The 16,426-nt window shown below is 49.0% G+C and overlaps 2 protein-coding genes and 1 long non-coding RNA gene across 10 annotated transcripts in view; 2 read left to right on the top strand and 1 right to left on the bottom strand.

The window, feature by feature from the left end:
- Positions 1-207: 207 nt before the first annotated feature.
- On the top strand, positions 208-7,411 carry LOC309630182 (carbonyl reductase [NADPH] 3). Its single transcript, XM_082395112.1, has 3 exons — positions 208-632; positions 2,465-2,572; positions 6,925-7,411. Exons 1-3 carry the CDS (start codon positions 344-346, stop codon positions 7,359-7,361), a joined length of 834 nt encoding a protein of 277 aa, XP_082251238.1. The 5' UTR covers positions 208-343; the 3' UTR covers positions 7,362-7,411.
- A 323-nt stretch (positions 7,412-7,734) lies between these two features.
- LOC309630192 lies at positions 7,735-12,881 on the bottom strand. Of its 3 annotated transcripts, none has more exons than XR_014245515.1 (3): positions 12,382-12,881; positions 11,589-12,255; positions 7,735-8,802 (listed from the first exon to the last, which is right to left on the bottom strand). It is a non-coding gene; the product is annotated as an uncharacterized lncRNA (long non-coding RNA). The 3 variants fall into 3 exon arrangements; XR_014245516.1 differs by having other exon boundaries at positions 7,735-8,557; XR_014245517.1 differs by lacking the exon at positions 7,735-8,802 and adding an exon at positions 11,254-11,564 and having other exon boundaries at positions 12,096-12,255; positions 12,382-12,870.
- Positions 12,882-13,164: 283 nt separating this feature from the next.
- The window catches only part of DOP1B (DOP1 leucine zipper like protein B), a 107,966-nt gene continuing 104,704 nt past the window's right edge, over positions 13,165-16,426 (top strand). For 4 of the 6 annotated variants that reach the window (XR_014245094.1, XM_082393564.1, XM_082393563.1 and 1 more), the window contains exon 1: positions 13,165-13,320. The gene's annotated coding sequence lies outside the window, so the exon portion shown is untranslated. Of the gene's footprint in view, positions 13,402-13,901; positions 14,037-16,426 lie in introns of all 6 variants that reach the window. The other 2 variants (XM_082393562.1, XM_082393561.1) reach the window with 2 other exon arrangements.

Here is a 16,426-nt window from a genome sequence, read left to right as displayed (position 1 = left end):
CCCTATCGACCCGTCACCGTCCGCTTTCGCTTTAGGGGAACAACGTCTCGACCCCGCAGACCACAGCTTGGCTCAAGAGGCGGGATCAAAAGAGGGCGCATCGCGGGGAGGGGGCGGACCCGGGAATGGGGCGTTACCAAACCTTCAGGAACAGACGGCCCCTCCTCGGAGGGGAGGGACCGAGGACCGGAGCCTCGTTCTCTGCAAGTCACAGAGCTGGATCCTAGAACACAGTTCTTCCTGGCTTCTCTGACTGTGGCCGGGCCTCCGCAGCGCGCGCCGCCCGTGGCCCACGGCCCGGTTCGCTCTTCACCCAACAGCCCCGCGCGCCCGGCACCCGGCCATGCCGTCCTACTCCCGCGTGGCGCTGGTCACCGGTGCCAACAAGGGCATCGGCTTCGCCATCGCGCGCGACCTGTGCCGGCAGTTCTCCGGGGACGTGGTGCTCACGGCTCGGGACGTGGAGCGGGGCAGGGCGGCCGTGCAGCAGCTGCAGGGCGAGGGCCTGAGCCCGCGCTTCCACCAGCTGGACATCGACGACCTGCAGAGCATCCGCGCCCTGCGCGCCTTCCTGCGCAAGGAGTACGGGGGGCTCAACGTGCTGGTCAACAACGCGGGCATCGCCTTTAAGAGTAGGTGTGGGGGGCGGGAGGTCCCCGGGCGCTCCGTGGGTGCGAGACAGTGAGCCGCATACGCCCCCTACCCGCCCACTTAAGTTATGGAAGGCAGAGCCCGCCCCTCGGGATGCACTCAGCTCTCGCCTCCCACGGCTTGTTCCCGCTTCCCACGGAGTTGCGGGAGCGGTTCGTTTAGCTCAAGACCCGCCCGGGCGCCGGGCACAGCGCGCCCCACCCGCCTGCCGGCCTGTGCGGGCCTGAGCACGCCAGGGCTCAGCCCAGGACCCTCCCAGAACAGACAGCTGCTGAGGTTTGCAAGAGAATCGGCCTCCTGGGAGGGGACCACGCCCTGCTAAGCTCCTGAGCTTTCTAATGCGAGAAACATTTTCTCTGCGAAGGGTCTCCAAACTCACTTTGGGCTTTCTCTTTCCGTGAAAGGGCGCATTCATAGATGCGGGGAGGCATCTGCTCGGGACAGGAAGTGAATCTCGGGAGCACGATTAGCACGCACGTGCACGCGCTAGTGGACTTGAGAGAGCTTTGATGGAGCTTTTTCATGGAGAGCTTTGATAGGCTCTGGCAAAAAGGAAGCGAGCGTGGTTCCCACCCCCAGGGAAGCTATGTTTGTTATCAAACATATATAAGTGTGGTTTGAAGTAGCATCTTCCTTTGGGGCCGGGGGGCGGGGCGCGGGAGGGAGGAGATCAAGGAGATTACTTACTCTTATTATTCGAGTTATCGATCTGCCATGTGCTGCGGGTAGAAATAAACAGGCCAGCCTCACTTACAACCTAGTGGGGAAGAGAAATCTAAGAGGCAGAGCGGAGGAAAATGAAGCATTGTGAAGCGTTAAGTCTTCACCCCCTTGGCCTTGGGCCCTCGGCAGCGCCGTGCACCTGCACCTGCAACTCGGTCTGCGGGCTTTCTGCGAACGCAGGCGGGGGCGGGGGGCGACTGACAGCCCCTGGAGCCGACGGCTGGGGAATTGGTGGATAAATACCCGGCTTCCTGGAGGACACACGGAGGAACACTGACTTCAGCTGGAAGCTCTTGCCCCTCAGAGTGTGGGCTGTCGGCCAGCAGCGCCTGCCCTCCTGGACACTCGCTGGAATCGCAGAATCCCCAGCCCCGCCACCACACGTGCTGCATTGTAATCTGCATTTTAACAGAATCCCCAGGTGCCTCCTATGCCCATCCAAGACTGAGAACTTTGATCACTGCTGCTCAGAGTGTGGCTCGCAGACCAGTAGCTGTAGCGTCACCTGGGAACTGGTTAGAAATGCAAATTTTGGAGCCTCACCCCGGACCTTCAGGATCCCAAGCTCTGGGGGCGGGGCCCAGAATGCTGTGCTCTAACAGGCCCCGCAAGTGCTTCCCATACACGCTCCAAGTTTGAGAACCACGGATCTCATGGTTTAAAAATTGTTTTAAAGGTAGCTTGTTTGGGGGACTTCCCTGGTGGCGCAGTGGTTAAGAATCCACCTGCCAATGCAGGGGACACGGGTTCGAGCCCTGGTCCGGGAAGGTCCCACATGCTGCGGAGCAACTATGCCCGTGCGCCACAACTACCGAGCCTGCGCTCTAGAGCCCATGAGAAGCCCATGAGAGCTCCGCAACAAGAGAAGCCACCGCAATGAGAAGCCCGCGCACCGAACGGAAGAGTAGCCCCTGGTCTCTAAAACTAGAGAAAGCTCTCCCGCAGCAACGAAGACCCAAGGCAGCCAAAAATAAATAAATTTATTTTTTTAAAAGTTAGCTGGTTTTGTCTTTCATTAGAGATAAGATCCAGTTTGTCTTATGAATTTCAAGAGGACATGCATGACTTTGTTTCCTTCTCCTTTTGAAAGTTGATGATCCGACACCGTTTGACATTCAAGCTGAGATGACACTGAAGACAAACTTTTTTGCCACGAGAAATGTCTGCAGCGAATTACTGCCGATAGTGAAACCTCATGGTAAGTCCAGCTTTGTGGACTGTCAGGTTGCCTCCCCTCGGCAAGGCGTGACCCACCCCCCCGGGGGGGGTGGCCGGGGGGCTGTCCCTCAGGAATCACCCAGGGGTGCTATTTCTCTTTAGGGGGAAAAATAGAAAACTGCATTATTTTCTCAGAGTATCCGGTTCCTCACCCGAACATTTCAGCTTCATTGAAAGATATGTATACCCCACACCAAGTTTATGGAAGAATTAATTCACTTTTCCTCCAGAACTTGTATGTTTGTATGCCTGCAGGCATGAGTGCACTTAGGCGTGTATAGATGCATGTATGTTTAGATACCTGATTCATTTGAAGTCTATCCTTGTGTAGGAAGGAGATGGCTCTAAATGTACCATTTTTCATATGGCTACCCAGTTGTTCCCTCAACATTTACGAAAAGTTCATTTTCTCCCCCACCTCCAAAAAGAAAGATGTGTATGATACATGATGATGCTCTTGGGTCCCAAGTCATGAACTGAATCCTAGAAGGATAAGGTGTTTCAAGTCCCCAAAGGCCTCTTGCCTTTGAGCAACTTCAGTCAGTCCTTCTCAGTTCCCCAAGGTGGCCGGGCCTCACCCAGCTCACCTGGGGCTTGGGGTAAGGGTCTGTTCTCTCATTACTATGAATTTTCCTCTATTCCTTTCTTCTTGTACCAACCTTTGCCAAGCTGGTTCAGAGCATCCAAAAGAAACTTTTCTTTATTAGGAAATATCTTTCCCACACTTTCAAGTATTCAATGAATAACTTTTATTACTTTTCCCACAAACATTTATTGAGCACCTACCATAACCCAGGCATTACTCTGGTGCTGGGAATACAGTGGTGAGTACTGTGGGCATGGACAGTCCTGTCCGTGGAGCACAGAGTCCAGCGGGGAAGACCACTGCTGACAAACAATCCTAGCTGTGTAAATTACAACTGTGCTGGGAGGTGGGGAGAGAAGCCTTGCTTCCCTGAGGATTTTCTTTCCCAAGAAATCAACTGTGATTCTTAGGAAGAAGAGCTCTGTGGTTCTTTCTAGAAACATGCTTTTCTTAATTTAACATTTTGAAGAAAGATGATATCCAGTGCAAAAATATTTAAATTTAAAAAGATGCATGGTGAGAGTTCCACCTGTCTGCCCCTCCCCATCCTCCACGGGTGATTCTCGTTACTGGTTTCTTAGTGGGATGGGATCATAGAAAGCTCACAGGTAGAGTTTCACGTACTGGCTCAAAGAAGCCTTGGGTCCAGGGGCATGGAGTTGGTGAGTGTCCAGGGTCAAGGGGATGGAATTTTTAAATGCAAATCTAAGCAAAAATAAATGTGTGTGTGTGTATATATATATATATGCTTCCCTTTTTACAAAAAAAAAAAAAGGACATTAAGTATAATGTTTGCCACCTTGCTTTCTTCACTTACTATATCTGGGGCTCTTATTCTTTTTTACAGCTGCATAGTATTCCATTATAGCTGTGTCTTTTACCAAGTATCATGAAATCTTCTTCCTATGGATTTTAGAATCATAGAATTTGAAAGCTGCAAAGTATTGAAAAAAACTTACATTCCTACACCTTCACTTTATAGAGAAGGAAACTGAGCCCCAGAGAAGTGAATACAGCCAGGTAGTAATAGAGCTGGAAACAGTATCCCAGTTTCCTAACTTCACCCCTCAATCAAACCAGGATAATTAGTTCTAGTGAGGGAAGTATTATAGCACCAAATGATTGTGAACTAACCATTTTGAAAGGTAAAAGAAGTCTTTGGGGAGGGTGGGGCTCAGGGACCAACCCAGTGCTGGTGAATCACTGTCTTTAACCAGTTTTCTGTAACAGTAATTCCCAAAGCGGGAATCTTTGGTTTACAACACATTGAGAATAGTGGTGACTTTTCAATAAACGTCACCCTGGAGGGCAAAACGCTGAGCATCTGCCCCTTGGTTTGTAGGGAGTCACTTTCTCCACATTCAGAGCTGATTTAAAAGCCACTCTTTATTTAGCTTTATAATATCACTTTAAAGAAAGTTATCCCGCTTGCTTATTGGTTCAAAATTGAGTGAATATGGGCTTCCCTGGTGGCGCAGTGGTTGAGAATCTGCCTGCCGATGCAGGGAACACGGGTTCGAGCCCTAGTCTGGGAAAATCCCACATGCCGCCGAGAAACTAGGCCCGTGAGCCACAACTACTGAGCCTGCGCGTCTGGAGCCTGTGCTCCGCAACAAGAGAGGCCACGATAGTGAGAGGCCCGCGCACCGCGATGAAGAGTGGCCCCCGCTCGCCGCAACTAGAGAAAGCCCTCGCACAGAAACGAAGACCCAACACAGCCTAAAATAAATAAATAAATAAATAATAATTTTTAAAAAGATTGAGTGAATAGGTTAAGCAGCTGTTGAGCCACTAGGGGGAGCTACTTGCCCACTCTTGCCGGAACGCAGTAGGGGTTGTTTCCGGACCGTGGAGCCACCTGGACTTCAGCAAAGAGTGGTGGTGATGGTGTGGGCTGAGCCCTTCTCAGGGCTAATTGGGCCCATTTAGCTGTTGCAACTGTCACCCCTTGGCCTCTCCCCCAGGGGTGTGCCTTGAGATCAAAGAGGACGTCTCTTCCTCTTAGGAAGTTTTTTTTTTCCATCGAAGGCATAGAGTAGCTCCTGTAATTTGTTTTTCCTTTTCTTTCCTCCTTTCCTGTTTGAATTTAATTCCTTGTAGCAGCCAAGCGTTTGAGTACAAAGCTGCTTAGCAAGTACTGAAGAGCATAACTTTAGCAAAGCAGAATTCCTGGCCAAAATATTGAAGTGAATCTAATCATAAAAAAAAAAAAAAAATCATGCCAATCGATTACACTGGGGGAAATACTATAAAATAATGGCTTAGAGTCTTTAAAAAGATCACTGTCAGCTGCTCTAGTCTAAATAGACTAAAGAGATAGGACAACTAAATGCAATCCATTTATCCCTCCAGGGTCCATGCAATCCATTGGACCCAGGATGAAAACGAACAAAAAACCTGTAAAGGAAGATTATTGAGACAATTAGGGACATTTGAATATGGACTATAGTTTAGATAATAGTGTTGTATCATGATTAATGTGATCACATTTGCGGTTTTGGAAGGGAATGCCCTTCTGTATACTACAGTGTTTTAAGGTGAAGGTTTATGGTATCTGTCTACAATTAAGAGAAAGAGAGAAAGCAAATGTGGCAAAATGTTAACAATTGGTGAACTCAGCTGAAGGGCATATATGTGGGTGTTTATTAAACCATTCTTGCAACTTCTCTGTAGGTTGCAGTTTTTCAAAGTTAAAAGTTGGGAAAGAAATATGTTATTACCAGAGAGAGACAGAGAGAAGGAAGGAAGGAAAGAATATACTGAAGAGTCTTGGGTCCCTGCGGGCTATGTGAGATGCTTATGTACAAGGACAGAGTGAGGGCATCTCCGTATGGGGCTGGGCCCACAAGAATCTCCCAGCACGTACACACCCCACCGACAAATGTGTACCTGTGGTGAATGCCACTCAGAAAATGAAATAAAATCCAGTTATCCTGTTGGATGCAAAGAATATGGATTCAGGATAATATGTGATAAAAGAACCCCCCAAATTTGGTGCTTTTTGATGTTGGACAGAATGTGTAAATTCACACGTTCACTGGTTTGGGGATTTCAATCAATGCTTCAAATTATTTTCTAGTTTTTGGCCTTCATATTTTATTTTATGGACAGATCTGTCTCTTTAGTAGCTGTGAATCATTGCTAATATGAATATTAACTCACTAATTATATTTAATTATTTGTTAACTATGGGCTAAAAAAAGCAATGAAAATCAAAACTGGGATGGAGAATCAACCCATTCCACATGTGAAAGTATCCATCATTAAGGATAGACAAGGGTCATTGGCAAGGGATTGCTTAAACCTGATGTTGGCACTCAGGGGTACAGAGGTGGCCCCCGGACCCTAGGAAATAATCTAAGGGTGAGGGCGCTGTCCTCCGGAAAGCAAGTTCACAAGTACCTGGAAATGTGTGTGTGTGTGTAGGAGGGTGTGTTTTATAAAACTACCTGGTGATTCTACTACAGACCTAACTTCTGCTCACCTAATGAATCACTGCTCTTTAGCCCCTGTTATTGACAGAAATGTGTTCTTCCTTTTGGGAGAACAGGGGACAAAAAGTTAAAACCCACTGGTGCCTTCTTGAGGCATTTCTGAATGCCTTTGGAGGTTTTCTTTTAATGCCTTCTAGAATCATTTTTTAAATCAGCAATTACACCTGCCCCATGACTCAATCATGTTTGTCAGTAGTCAACCAATGATTGTTTATTTGTGACATGCTCTATATTTTTGTTATTCTGTTTCAGGCAGAGTGGTGAATGTCAGTAGTTTACAGGGTTCCAAAGCCCTTGAAAATTGCAGCGAAGACCTGCAGGAGAAGTTCCGATGTAAGACACTCACAGAGGAAGACCTGGTGGAGCTCATGAAAAAGTTCGTGGAGGACACAAAAAATGAGGTGCATGAGAGGGAGGGCTGGCCCAACTCTGCTTATGGGGTGTCCAAACTGGGGGTCACGGTCTTATCGAGAATCCTGGCCCGGCGTCTGGATGAGAAAAGACAAGCGGACAGGATTCTGCTGAACGCATGCTGCCCTGGGTGGGTGAAGACGGACATGGCGGGGGCTCATGGCTGCAGGACCGTGGAGGAGGGGGCTGAGACTCCCGTCTACTTGGCCCTCCTGCCTCCAGATGCCACCGAGCCTCACGGGCAGCTAGTCTGGGACAAAGTCGTCCAAAACTGGTGAATGTCTGCTTTGGCACTTGAGGTTTAATAAATGTTTGGGGAATGAATGAATTCTGGTGTTGTAGTCTGATTCTGTTTCTGTCCTTGCGGGGCGTCGATGAGAAAGTGTCTAGTTCTGGGACTTCCCTGGTGGCTCAGTGGTTAAGAATCTGCCTGCCAATGCAGGGGACACGGGTTCGAGCCCTGGTCTGGGAAGATCCCACATGCCGCGGAGCAACTAAGCCCCTGCGCCACAACTACTGAAGCCCGCACACCTAGAGCCCGTGCTCTGCAACAGGAGAAGCCCATGCACCGCAACGAAGTGTAGCCCCTGCTCACCACAACTAGAGAAAGCCCGCACACAGCGACAAAGACCCAACACAGCCATAAATAAATAAATAAATAAATTTATTTTAAAAATAAAAAAAAAAGAAAGTATCTAGTTCTGGAATGGAGCTGAGCAATTTTGCTCTGCCCAAGCTCTAGCCTGAGAGGGAGATGCACATAGTCCAGTGGTTCTGAAATATTAGAGGGCAGCCAAACCACTTGAAGGGTGCGTTAAAACATTGCCTGGAATTGGCGCCCAAGAGTGGGCATTTCTATCAAGTTCCCAGGTGCTGCTGGTATTGGGATGGCACTTAGAGAACCACTAGCCTCCTGAGAGGTCCCAGGGCTGCAGAGCGGGTCCCAGCCGCGTTCCAGGTGTCCCTTGCTGTTTCCAGGTTGTCGACTCTATAAGGATGGTGATTTATCCTGTTTCCTTAGTTCTGCAACCCTGCTTTATATCTCATTCTATTTTCCTACATTTGAGTACATTGAAATTGGTTCTTACACTTACGAAGTTGTGTGGCTTGAGGGACTCGGGGAGGAATGTCCTTATTTTGTTGGGTTATGGTTTCTTCCGTAATAGGTTTTCCGTTTGGGTTTTGCATCCTGTGTTCTTCCCAGAACGTTTGCAAGGTTGCCCTGCCACTCTTTTCATCTGGTTCATGCCTGGGCAACTTTGTCCAGACCATCTCTTTGCTCCGACACATGCAGATATTTTCTCCTTAACCTATTCTGCTCCCCTGTAAGGTACAGCCCAGGGTGGTTCTTCGGATGCCCCTCCCTGAGCCCCTTTTGCAGTCTCTCTGACAACAGGCAACTCCACTGCTTCCAAATGAGATTGGTTTTGCAACCAGCCTCCTGCGTTCTGGTTATACCCTGCAGAAAAAAGACCTGGAGACCAAAGGATCTTACGAAAGACAAGAAATATACTTGCAAAGAAAGTTTGCTAGGGACTCAAGACTTCAGAAGGAATGGGTAGCCAAACAACAAAAATGCAACAGGTGCACGATGGACAAAATACAAAGGAAAGAAACCACAGATTTACCAAGTTGTGATGGGCTGTTCACAGTGGGAAGCAGCAATTTTGTCACTTGATTGTGACCACAAGGGTCACGTCGTATCTCCTGACAACAGCACTGCAGAAATAAGGGGTAATGGTGTTTTTCATTTGGAGATCAGTAAAGTTTGAAAGTGCTGAAGGTTTCACTTATTTGGGGGACCAGGACTACACAGGTGACACTAGTATTTCTGGTCTATAACAGGGTGCAAGGTATTTATTATTCTCAACTCTCTGACTTGCGATGGCAGCCTTGCAAAGTGTCTATTCAGCTCTCACAACCCTCACATCACTTTTCCACCCACTTGGGGTAGAGGGAAGTCTGAATCCCACCCAGACTGCATTTCACTTCCTCTAGCCGTCTCTATATTGCCTGATTAAATCCCGCATGCTCTTATATTCGTCTCAGACCATAGCTCCTAAGACATTTTAATGACTCCTTGCCTGGTTCTAAAAACATTTTAATGGCTTTCCATAAGTTTCCTGAATACCTTTCATACTCTGGACTTCTGCAGCCAGCCTCCAGACTCCTGCCAATGATGGGCAGAAGCCCAGGGGCTGTAGAGCACTTTCAGGCTCTGCCTGATGGCGTCACAGACAGGAAATGCATGAGTAAACAGGCCAATTCCTTTGATGTCTTCTCCCTTTTTTGTCTCTAGCCATATCCCACCTTGACATTTTTTGGATCAGCATGTAGCCCACTTAGAAGACCCCTAATTGTAAACTGCTGATCAGAATGGAATTTCTTATTTTTATGGGAAGGTCACTGGGGGCTCTTATTCGATGGTCTGCCCAGCACCCTCTTCCCAAGAATTCTCTCCCGGACCCATCCCCCCTGCTCTTTCCCCATGTTTGCAGCTGCGGCAGCTGCAAGATGACTCTGTCCTGCTAGCCTCTGTTGACTGCTCCAGCTGTAGACCCTTCCTCTGAAGCGCAGGACCAGCTGGACTGCATCAGGGAATGCTCAGAGCTGCTACTGAGTGGCCACGCCCCCCCACGTGGTCTAAGGAGCAGAGGAAGCCGGGCATAGTCAGAGAAGGAGGAAACTGACTCTCAAGAAAAGCAGCTACAGAGTGGCCCGAAGAGAGATGGCCCCCCTTCTCACAGTGGCATCCATTCCCCAGCTTCAGACCATCCCTGAGACCCTAGGTTCTAAGAGATGCTCTAAGCAACTCTTGTACCCTTTAAAGAAGTTTCCCTTTTCCTTAAGCTGGTTTGAAGTGACTTACTGTTGCTTACAACCAAAAGGAATCTAACAGAAGTGCATGAAAATGTTTCATAGTATGCTGTAAAGGCAAAAATATCATGAAGTGAGAACCCATGGTGTGCTAGTCCGTATGTCACGCTTAATACTTTCCTGACATTGTTTTACATAATTCTCACAACAGTCCTTTGAGGTAGGTATTAATGTCATTTTTTCAAGTGAGGAAATAAAGGCTTGGAGAGGCTGATTAACTTACTCAAGATCACACAGCTAAGAGCCAAGAGTCAGAATTGTATCCAGGACTGTCTGACAGAAAAATGCCTTGGTGCCTAGCACCTGGTACATCCAGCTTCACTATTACGAGTCTAAAGACCACAGGCAACTCCCTTGGTGTAAAAATTAAGGGAGATGATACATTGAATCTAAGGGATTTGTAAGCCATATGGTTATTAGATCCCCAAACCAGCCTCTGTGTGAACTTTTCCGTAAAGTAGATACATGAAATACGGTTTTAAAGTGGCATATTTTATTATTTATTTATTTATTTTTTTGGCCGTGCCACGCGGCATGTGGGATCTTAGTTCCCCAACCAGGGATCGAACCTGCACCCTCTGCAGTGGAAGTGTGGAGTCCTAACTACTGGACTGCCAGGGAATTCCCTGAAGTGGCATATTTTAAATGGATTATCTCAAACGTGTTTTTAGCCACCAAATGGTGCCAGAGATCCCATCCACATCAGCTTCTCTGTGATACACTTTTCTAGGTTGACACCTGTGTGGGAAACCCAAACACAGCATCAGCTTTAGACCTGGTCTGTAGACTTTGCCCTCACCTACTGAACTGTAACAGGATTTTGACAGCCCAAGAGCCCAAACAGTGATGCAGTGGAGATCAAAGCAGGTGATAATGACCATCCTGACAAAGGTTTACTCGTTACTGCAAGTCAACCGCAAAGTGGGAACAGCATCAACTACAGAACTATGCAAGATTTCTACACAGATGGGTGAAGAGATGGGCTTGGAGGGTCACCAGTATCTGCACATGGAAACTCAGAATGAGTTTCCCTGGGCCAATCTTCCTAAGAGGTGGGCCAGCCTGACCCACTTCCTCTGACTTACAGTGCTTTCTTTACTGTCAAAAGGGGTAAAATTCTGATTTAAATTAAATCTGAAGTGCCCTAATTAGTTTGAGTATTATTATGCAAGGAACCTACGCTATTTACATGTCTTAAACAGATGAACACAGCTCAGTACATCAAGGGTGACAAGACAGCTTGACCCAAGTAAACAGATCCTTGTAAGAATAAACTTCTAAAAAAAAAAGAATAAACTTCTAAATCTTAGTGCTGTACATTTACATATAATCCTGATTATAAATGGAGTTCTTTTAAGGGTTTACACTACCCTTATTTGTCAAAGTTAATTTACATTAACCTCCCACACACCTGGCATTCTTCAGAGCTAGGTGACCTAACTATAAGGCAAGTGTATTATTTTATATAAATTCATTAGGACAAAGTTGTACATGGTGGTTTTGGCACAGACAAACTGATTCGCTCTCCTTAATGGTGGGTATAAGCAGTTCTTTTATCTCTGTTAGTTCAATGCCATGTGCAGTGTGGCTAGGATTTGAGAAACCTAAAAAAAAGAAAAGAAACTCACCTGTTTGTCAACTTTGTTTTTGTAAAAATGGAGTTTATCACATCTTCATTAGGAAATCAATTTTCATGAAATTAATTCTTTGTCTTGCAAATGCTCAATCTTTTAGTTTTCTTCTGTTTTTACTTTAAGACCATTCCTAGAATTGACCATTAGAGGATTTACATCTGGGACACTTGGTATATGCCAATTGGGTGGAGATAGAATCAGAATCAGAAGCCTCGCTGGTGAGAGGTCCAGCACCCCAAACTATTAAAACGTTCTTGATGTCTGGGGGGAGGTGATAGATCCCCTTGGGAATCGGATACAAACTCTATACTCTTTCTCCAGAAACATACATAAACACAAAATATTCTACACAATTTCAACGTGTTCATGGACTCCCCACTCCCACCCCGCCCCAAACTCTTTCATGGATGGCCTAGCATTTATGAGCCCCAAACTAGGTCTGAAAATTCCCAGGGGACAGTGAGGGGTTAAATTGTTAGAGGCTTCCATAGAAATCACAACCTCAATCAACAGGTGGCACTGCTTTGGTTGGCTGGGAGCCTGAGCTGGTGCAATCAGGATGCTCAGGTGAAATTTGCCTGAGTCCCGTCATCAGGTGCTTCTTGCTCTGCAGCTGTCAGGCCAGGATGGGTGCGTCTGGACTGTCCAAGTCCGAATGCTCCTGAGGATGACAGGAAGGGGTTAGAGTTTATCTGGAAACATGAACGCTCTTTAGACTTGATGTGAGGTCTCCTTTCTGAGCCAGAGCCCACATAAAGAAGCTCATTCCAGGAATTATCCACCTCACCTTCTCCGATGCCAAGGGTCGGAAAAGTGCGGCCTGTGGGGCCGGCGCACCTTACCAGGGTCCCCAAACCTCCAGCAGCCCGAGCGAGTACAGAAGGGTTCATTTCGCTTCCTCCCCGAGAGTTTGGGTGTAGTCCCGATGGCCAGGTGCCATGGAGCCCACCTTTCTCGGGTCCATCGGTTCTCCTTGCCTGTAACTCCAAACCTCTCCTTGGGCCGGCTGATTCACTGACCGATGTCCCCTTCCATTTGGGTGTGTCGGGGGAAGGCCCAGATGAGAGGCGGAGCCAAACCTCCCCCCAACCTGTGCGATGCCTCCCCAGAAGCAGACCCGCGGCGAGGGCGGGAGCTACTTGTTCTGGCTGCCAGCGACGCCCACCGCCGGGAAGCTGCGGGAGACTTGGGGTGGGAGCCCGGCGCCCTGGAGTCCGCGTTCAGGCCCCGCCCCCGGGACCCACCCCGCCAGCCTAGGTACCGCCTCCTGGTCCCGCCCCCCAAGCCAAGGGCCCGCCTTCCGGGCCGTGCCCCGAGCGTCGAGGATACTCCCCGGCCCCTGCCCCACTCACCGAGGGATCACCCTTAGCCCCACCCCAACGCGCCGAGGGTCCGCCTCTCCGCCCTGCCTCTCCCCGTCCGCAGAGGAGCCCCTCCTTTGGCCGCGCCCCTATGCGCCAAGGGCCCGTCTCCCGGCCCAGCCCTTCTAGGCTCAGCCCCACGCACCGAGGGTCCGCCCTTGTCCCCGCCCCCCAAGCGTCTAAGATCCGCCCCCCCGGCCCGCCCAGTGTCCTGGAGCCGTGGCCGCTGCGGCTCTGGCGCTGCGCTTCCTCCGCCGTCCCGGCTCCCGGCCGCGCCGCAGCTGCCGATCGTTTAACCCTTCGCGTCCAGCTCGGCTCCTCCGCGCCTCCCGTAGGCGCGCCCGCCGAGAAGGCCGCCGCCGCCAGTAAGTCGGGCCGGCGCCTTCGGCCTCTAGGCGAAGCCGAGGGAGCCGGGGCGTCTCCTCTTGCGGGTCCGCGAGCGGCGGGTGCGTCCTCCTCGGGTGCACAGGGTTCGGGCGGCGCCTTGGAGGCGGGCCCGGTGTGCAGGTGGCTCCCCCGAGCGCGGCCCGGGCCCGCTGGCGCTCACTGCTGCAGTGCGGGGGCGGCCCTAGCGAGGCCGTTAGTGGGCGTGGGCTCCGGCCCCGGCCCCGCAAGGGGCAGCCCGGGAGGCTGAGCGGGGTCCCCTCCCAGTTCCCCCGGCTCCCCGCAGCGAAGGAAGAGCGGCCGGGCCCGGCGCGGCCTCTCGTCCGGCAGGTGGAGGTCAGGTGGGTCACGGCCCGCCCGCTCCTCACCGCGGCCGGTGGATGCCGAAGCCGCGGCTTTGTTTGCTCGCGGTCCTGGTCGGGGAGCAGGGCTAGGGATCGAGACCTTTATAAGATGAAGGCTTTCCTGTTAAGGGAAGACCCCCAAGTCTTCCCGACTGTCCTCAGGAGAAGGGATCCCAGCCGCAGTGCGCGCTCAGCCGCCTGGCCCCTCCGTCTTGCAGGATTGCCGACTGCTGCCTTCCTGGATGGCTTTTTAGCAACTCAGTGCCGCTGCTTATGGAGGCTGTTACCCTCAGGTGTTTCCCTAACCTGGGACAGCTGCCCGACACTTGGGAGAATCTTTGCAGGATATTTTGGTAAGGCAGTGGAGGCGCTCCTCTCCTTCCAAAGCTTGCTCCCATTATGTGTCTTACGTTTTTGCCACCTCAATTTAATTACCACTCTGAAAGACCCGATTCAAAATCATGTGCCCTACAGTTGATCAAACCACTTGCAGATGAGTGTTTCTGTGCTGTGACTAAGGATCATTATCTACTGATAAGTGTTCTGGCTCATGGGAGGGTGACTCTGACACTGTTCACTCACCTATGTTTTCATCTAACTCAGAAACGGTCCTTCGTGTAAACATCTTTAATAATAACTTCTTTTGGATCTAGACAGTTGATTTTTCATTCAAACTTGTTTTCCTAAGAAATTAAGAATGGTTAAGGTGAGAGATTTCCAGCTGACATTTTCCATTTTCTGGCAGATTCATCTGGTCTAATACGCTTGTTTATATGACTACTCCTTTGGGTGTAATTGTTAGTAGGCTGTAGAACTCTTATCAGTCTTACTGAGCTATTGAATCTCTCCCAGAAAAGGTATCCAGAGTAGACTGCAAAAACATTGTCAAAAGAGCTCTATAAGGGCTGCACTATTAATTTTACCTGTAGCTTAATGTAGTCGAGGCTCTGTGGCACCTGGCTGGCCTGAGCTGGAATCCTAATTCTGCCAGTTGCTTGCTATGTGACCCCAGCAATTTTCTGGAGGGCCTGCTTCCCAGTATCCTCATCTGGAGGCTGATAATACCCATCTCTTAGGACTCTTGTGTGTTGCGTGAGAGAAATACATGCAGAAATGATGGATTTGCCAAGCCCCCCCAGAAGACTTGCTTACTAGCATAGTATCAAGTGCCCCATATTTTGAAATAAAAGAGCTTGCATATTTCCAAACTTCTCACCAGTTACGTTACTGGTGAGTTACTTCTCACCAGTTAGTTACATTGAATAGTACTTTCTTCTTATAACCAACCATAACATTGAACTGCTCCAGTTACCTGCTCTTACCTGGCTGACGCCTTTCTCACCATGAGCAGTGGTACCCTTTTGCCACCTCCCCTCCTAAACACATGTTATCGCTGACAAGGCTCTCTTCCTGCTAACAAGCGCCCACACCTGTGGACTTTGAGGATGTCTCTGCTGGTAGCTGGGCTTCCTCTGCCCTTCTTGCCAGCATCACTCTGTTACATCAGCCCACCCTCCATCACTGTGTGTGCCGCATTAAATTGAAATTATGTGTTTAGGTATTTCCTCTTTTATTAGGCTCTGAACTGTGACAGTAGAACCCTGCCTTGTTCATGTTTCTTTCTCCAGTGCGTAGACACCTAATACAGTGAACAGACTGCATCGAGTATTGCAGTGGTTCAGAGACACGGGATTTCAGACCTGTACGTTTCCTGGAATTAGAAAAAAAAAAGCAAAAAAACTTACGGACTGTTGGGATGTACTAAAGCCTTATCTCTTTACTTGGCAAAACAAACTACACCTCTCATTACCATCCTTGATATTTTCAAAAAGTATGAAGGCTATTATTTCAGAAAAAGGGGCAGGCCTTTCCAAGAATGAGCAGGCAATCTTACTGTGTGCCTATGCATAGCACAGTATATTTTTGCAGAGAGGCCCAGCATGTGCAAAGGCTCTGTGGTAGAATGAGTTGTCTTAGGACAAGCAGAGTGCCTTGAGGAGAGAGGCAGGTGGAGGCTTGTAGGCCACAGAGTGGGGTGGGGGGAGTGTGGACTTACTGTAGGCTTAATGGGAAGAGCTTAAACATGGTGGGGAAGTGCTTTATGTTTTAAGAGGACTTGGAGTGCTGTGTGAAAGTACACTGGAGAGGGGCAAGAGTGAAGGAGAACCCTTAGGAAGCTTCTGCAGGCTTGCAGGAGAAAGGTGGCTTGCACAGTGGAGAGTCCACGGGTATTTTGGAAGAAGAGCCAACAGGACTTGGGTTGAGTGTGACAGGTGAAGAGAAGGAAGAGTCCAGGACGATGTTGAAATTCCCATAGATGGCGGGGCCACTTTCTGAGGAAAAGAAGAGTGGAGAAGGAGCAGGTTGAGCAGACAGAATCAAGAGCAGAGGGTTTTTTTTAACATGGAAGCAACTTAAATATCCATCAACTGATGAATGTATAAAGAAGATATGCTGTATATACACACAATGGAATATTACGCAGCCATAAAAAAGAATGAAATAATGCCATTTTTAGCAACGTGGATGGACCTAGAGATTATCATACTAAGTGAAGTAAGTAAGAAAGAGACAAATACTATATGGTATCACTTCTATGTGGAACCTAAAATATGACACAGATGAACTTATCTACGAAACAGAAACAGACTCACAGACTTGTGAGTTGCCAAGGGGGAGGGGAGGTAGGGGAGGGTTAGGGTGGCAGTTTGGGATTAGCAGATGCAAACTATTATATATAGAA

The sequence above is a fragment of the Balaenoptera borealis genome (genome assembly GCF_965194805.1).
Source record: "Balaenoptera borealis genome assembly, chromosome: 5".
Lineage (NCBI taxonomy): Eukaryota > Metazoa > Chordata > Mammalia > Artiodactyla > Balaenopteridae > Balaenoptera > Balaenoptera borealis.
This window is presented reverse-complemented; position numbering and strand designations above follow the sequence as displayed.

Excerpts from the sequence above, each read along its gene's own strand:
- LOC309630182 (XM_082395112.1), top strand. The coding sequence starts at position 344 with ATGCCGTCCTACTCCCGCGTGGCGCTGGTCACCGGTGCCAACAAGGGC. Across the intron at positions 633-2,464 it reads CGCGGGCATCGCCTTTAAGA|TTGATGATCCGACACCGTTT; the intron begins GTAGGTGTGGGG and ends TCCTTTTGAAAG. Across the intron at positions 2,573-6,924 it reads GCCGATAGTGAAACCTCATG|GCAGAGTGGTGAATGTCAGT; the intron begins GTAAGTCCAGCT and ends ATTCTGTTTCAG.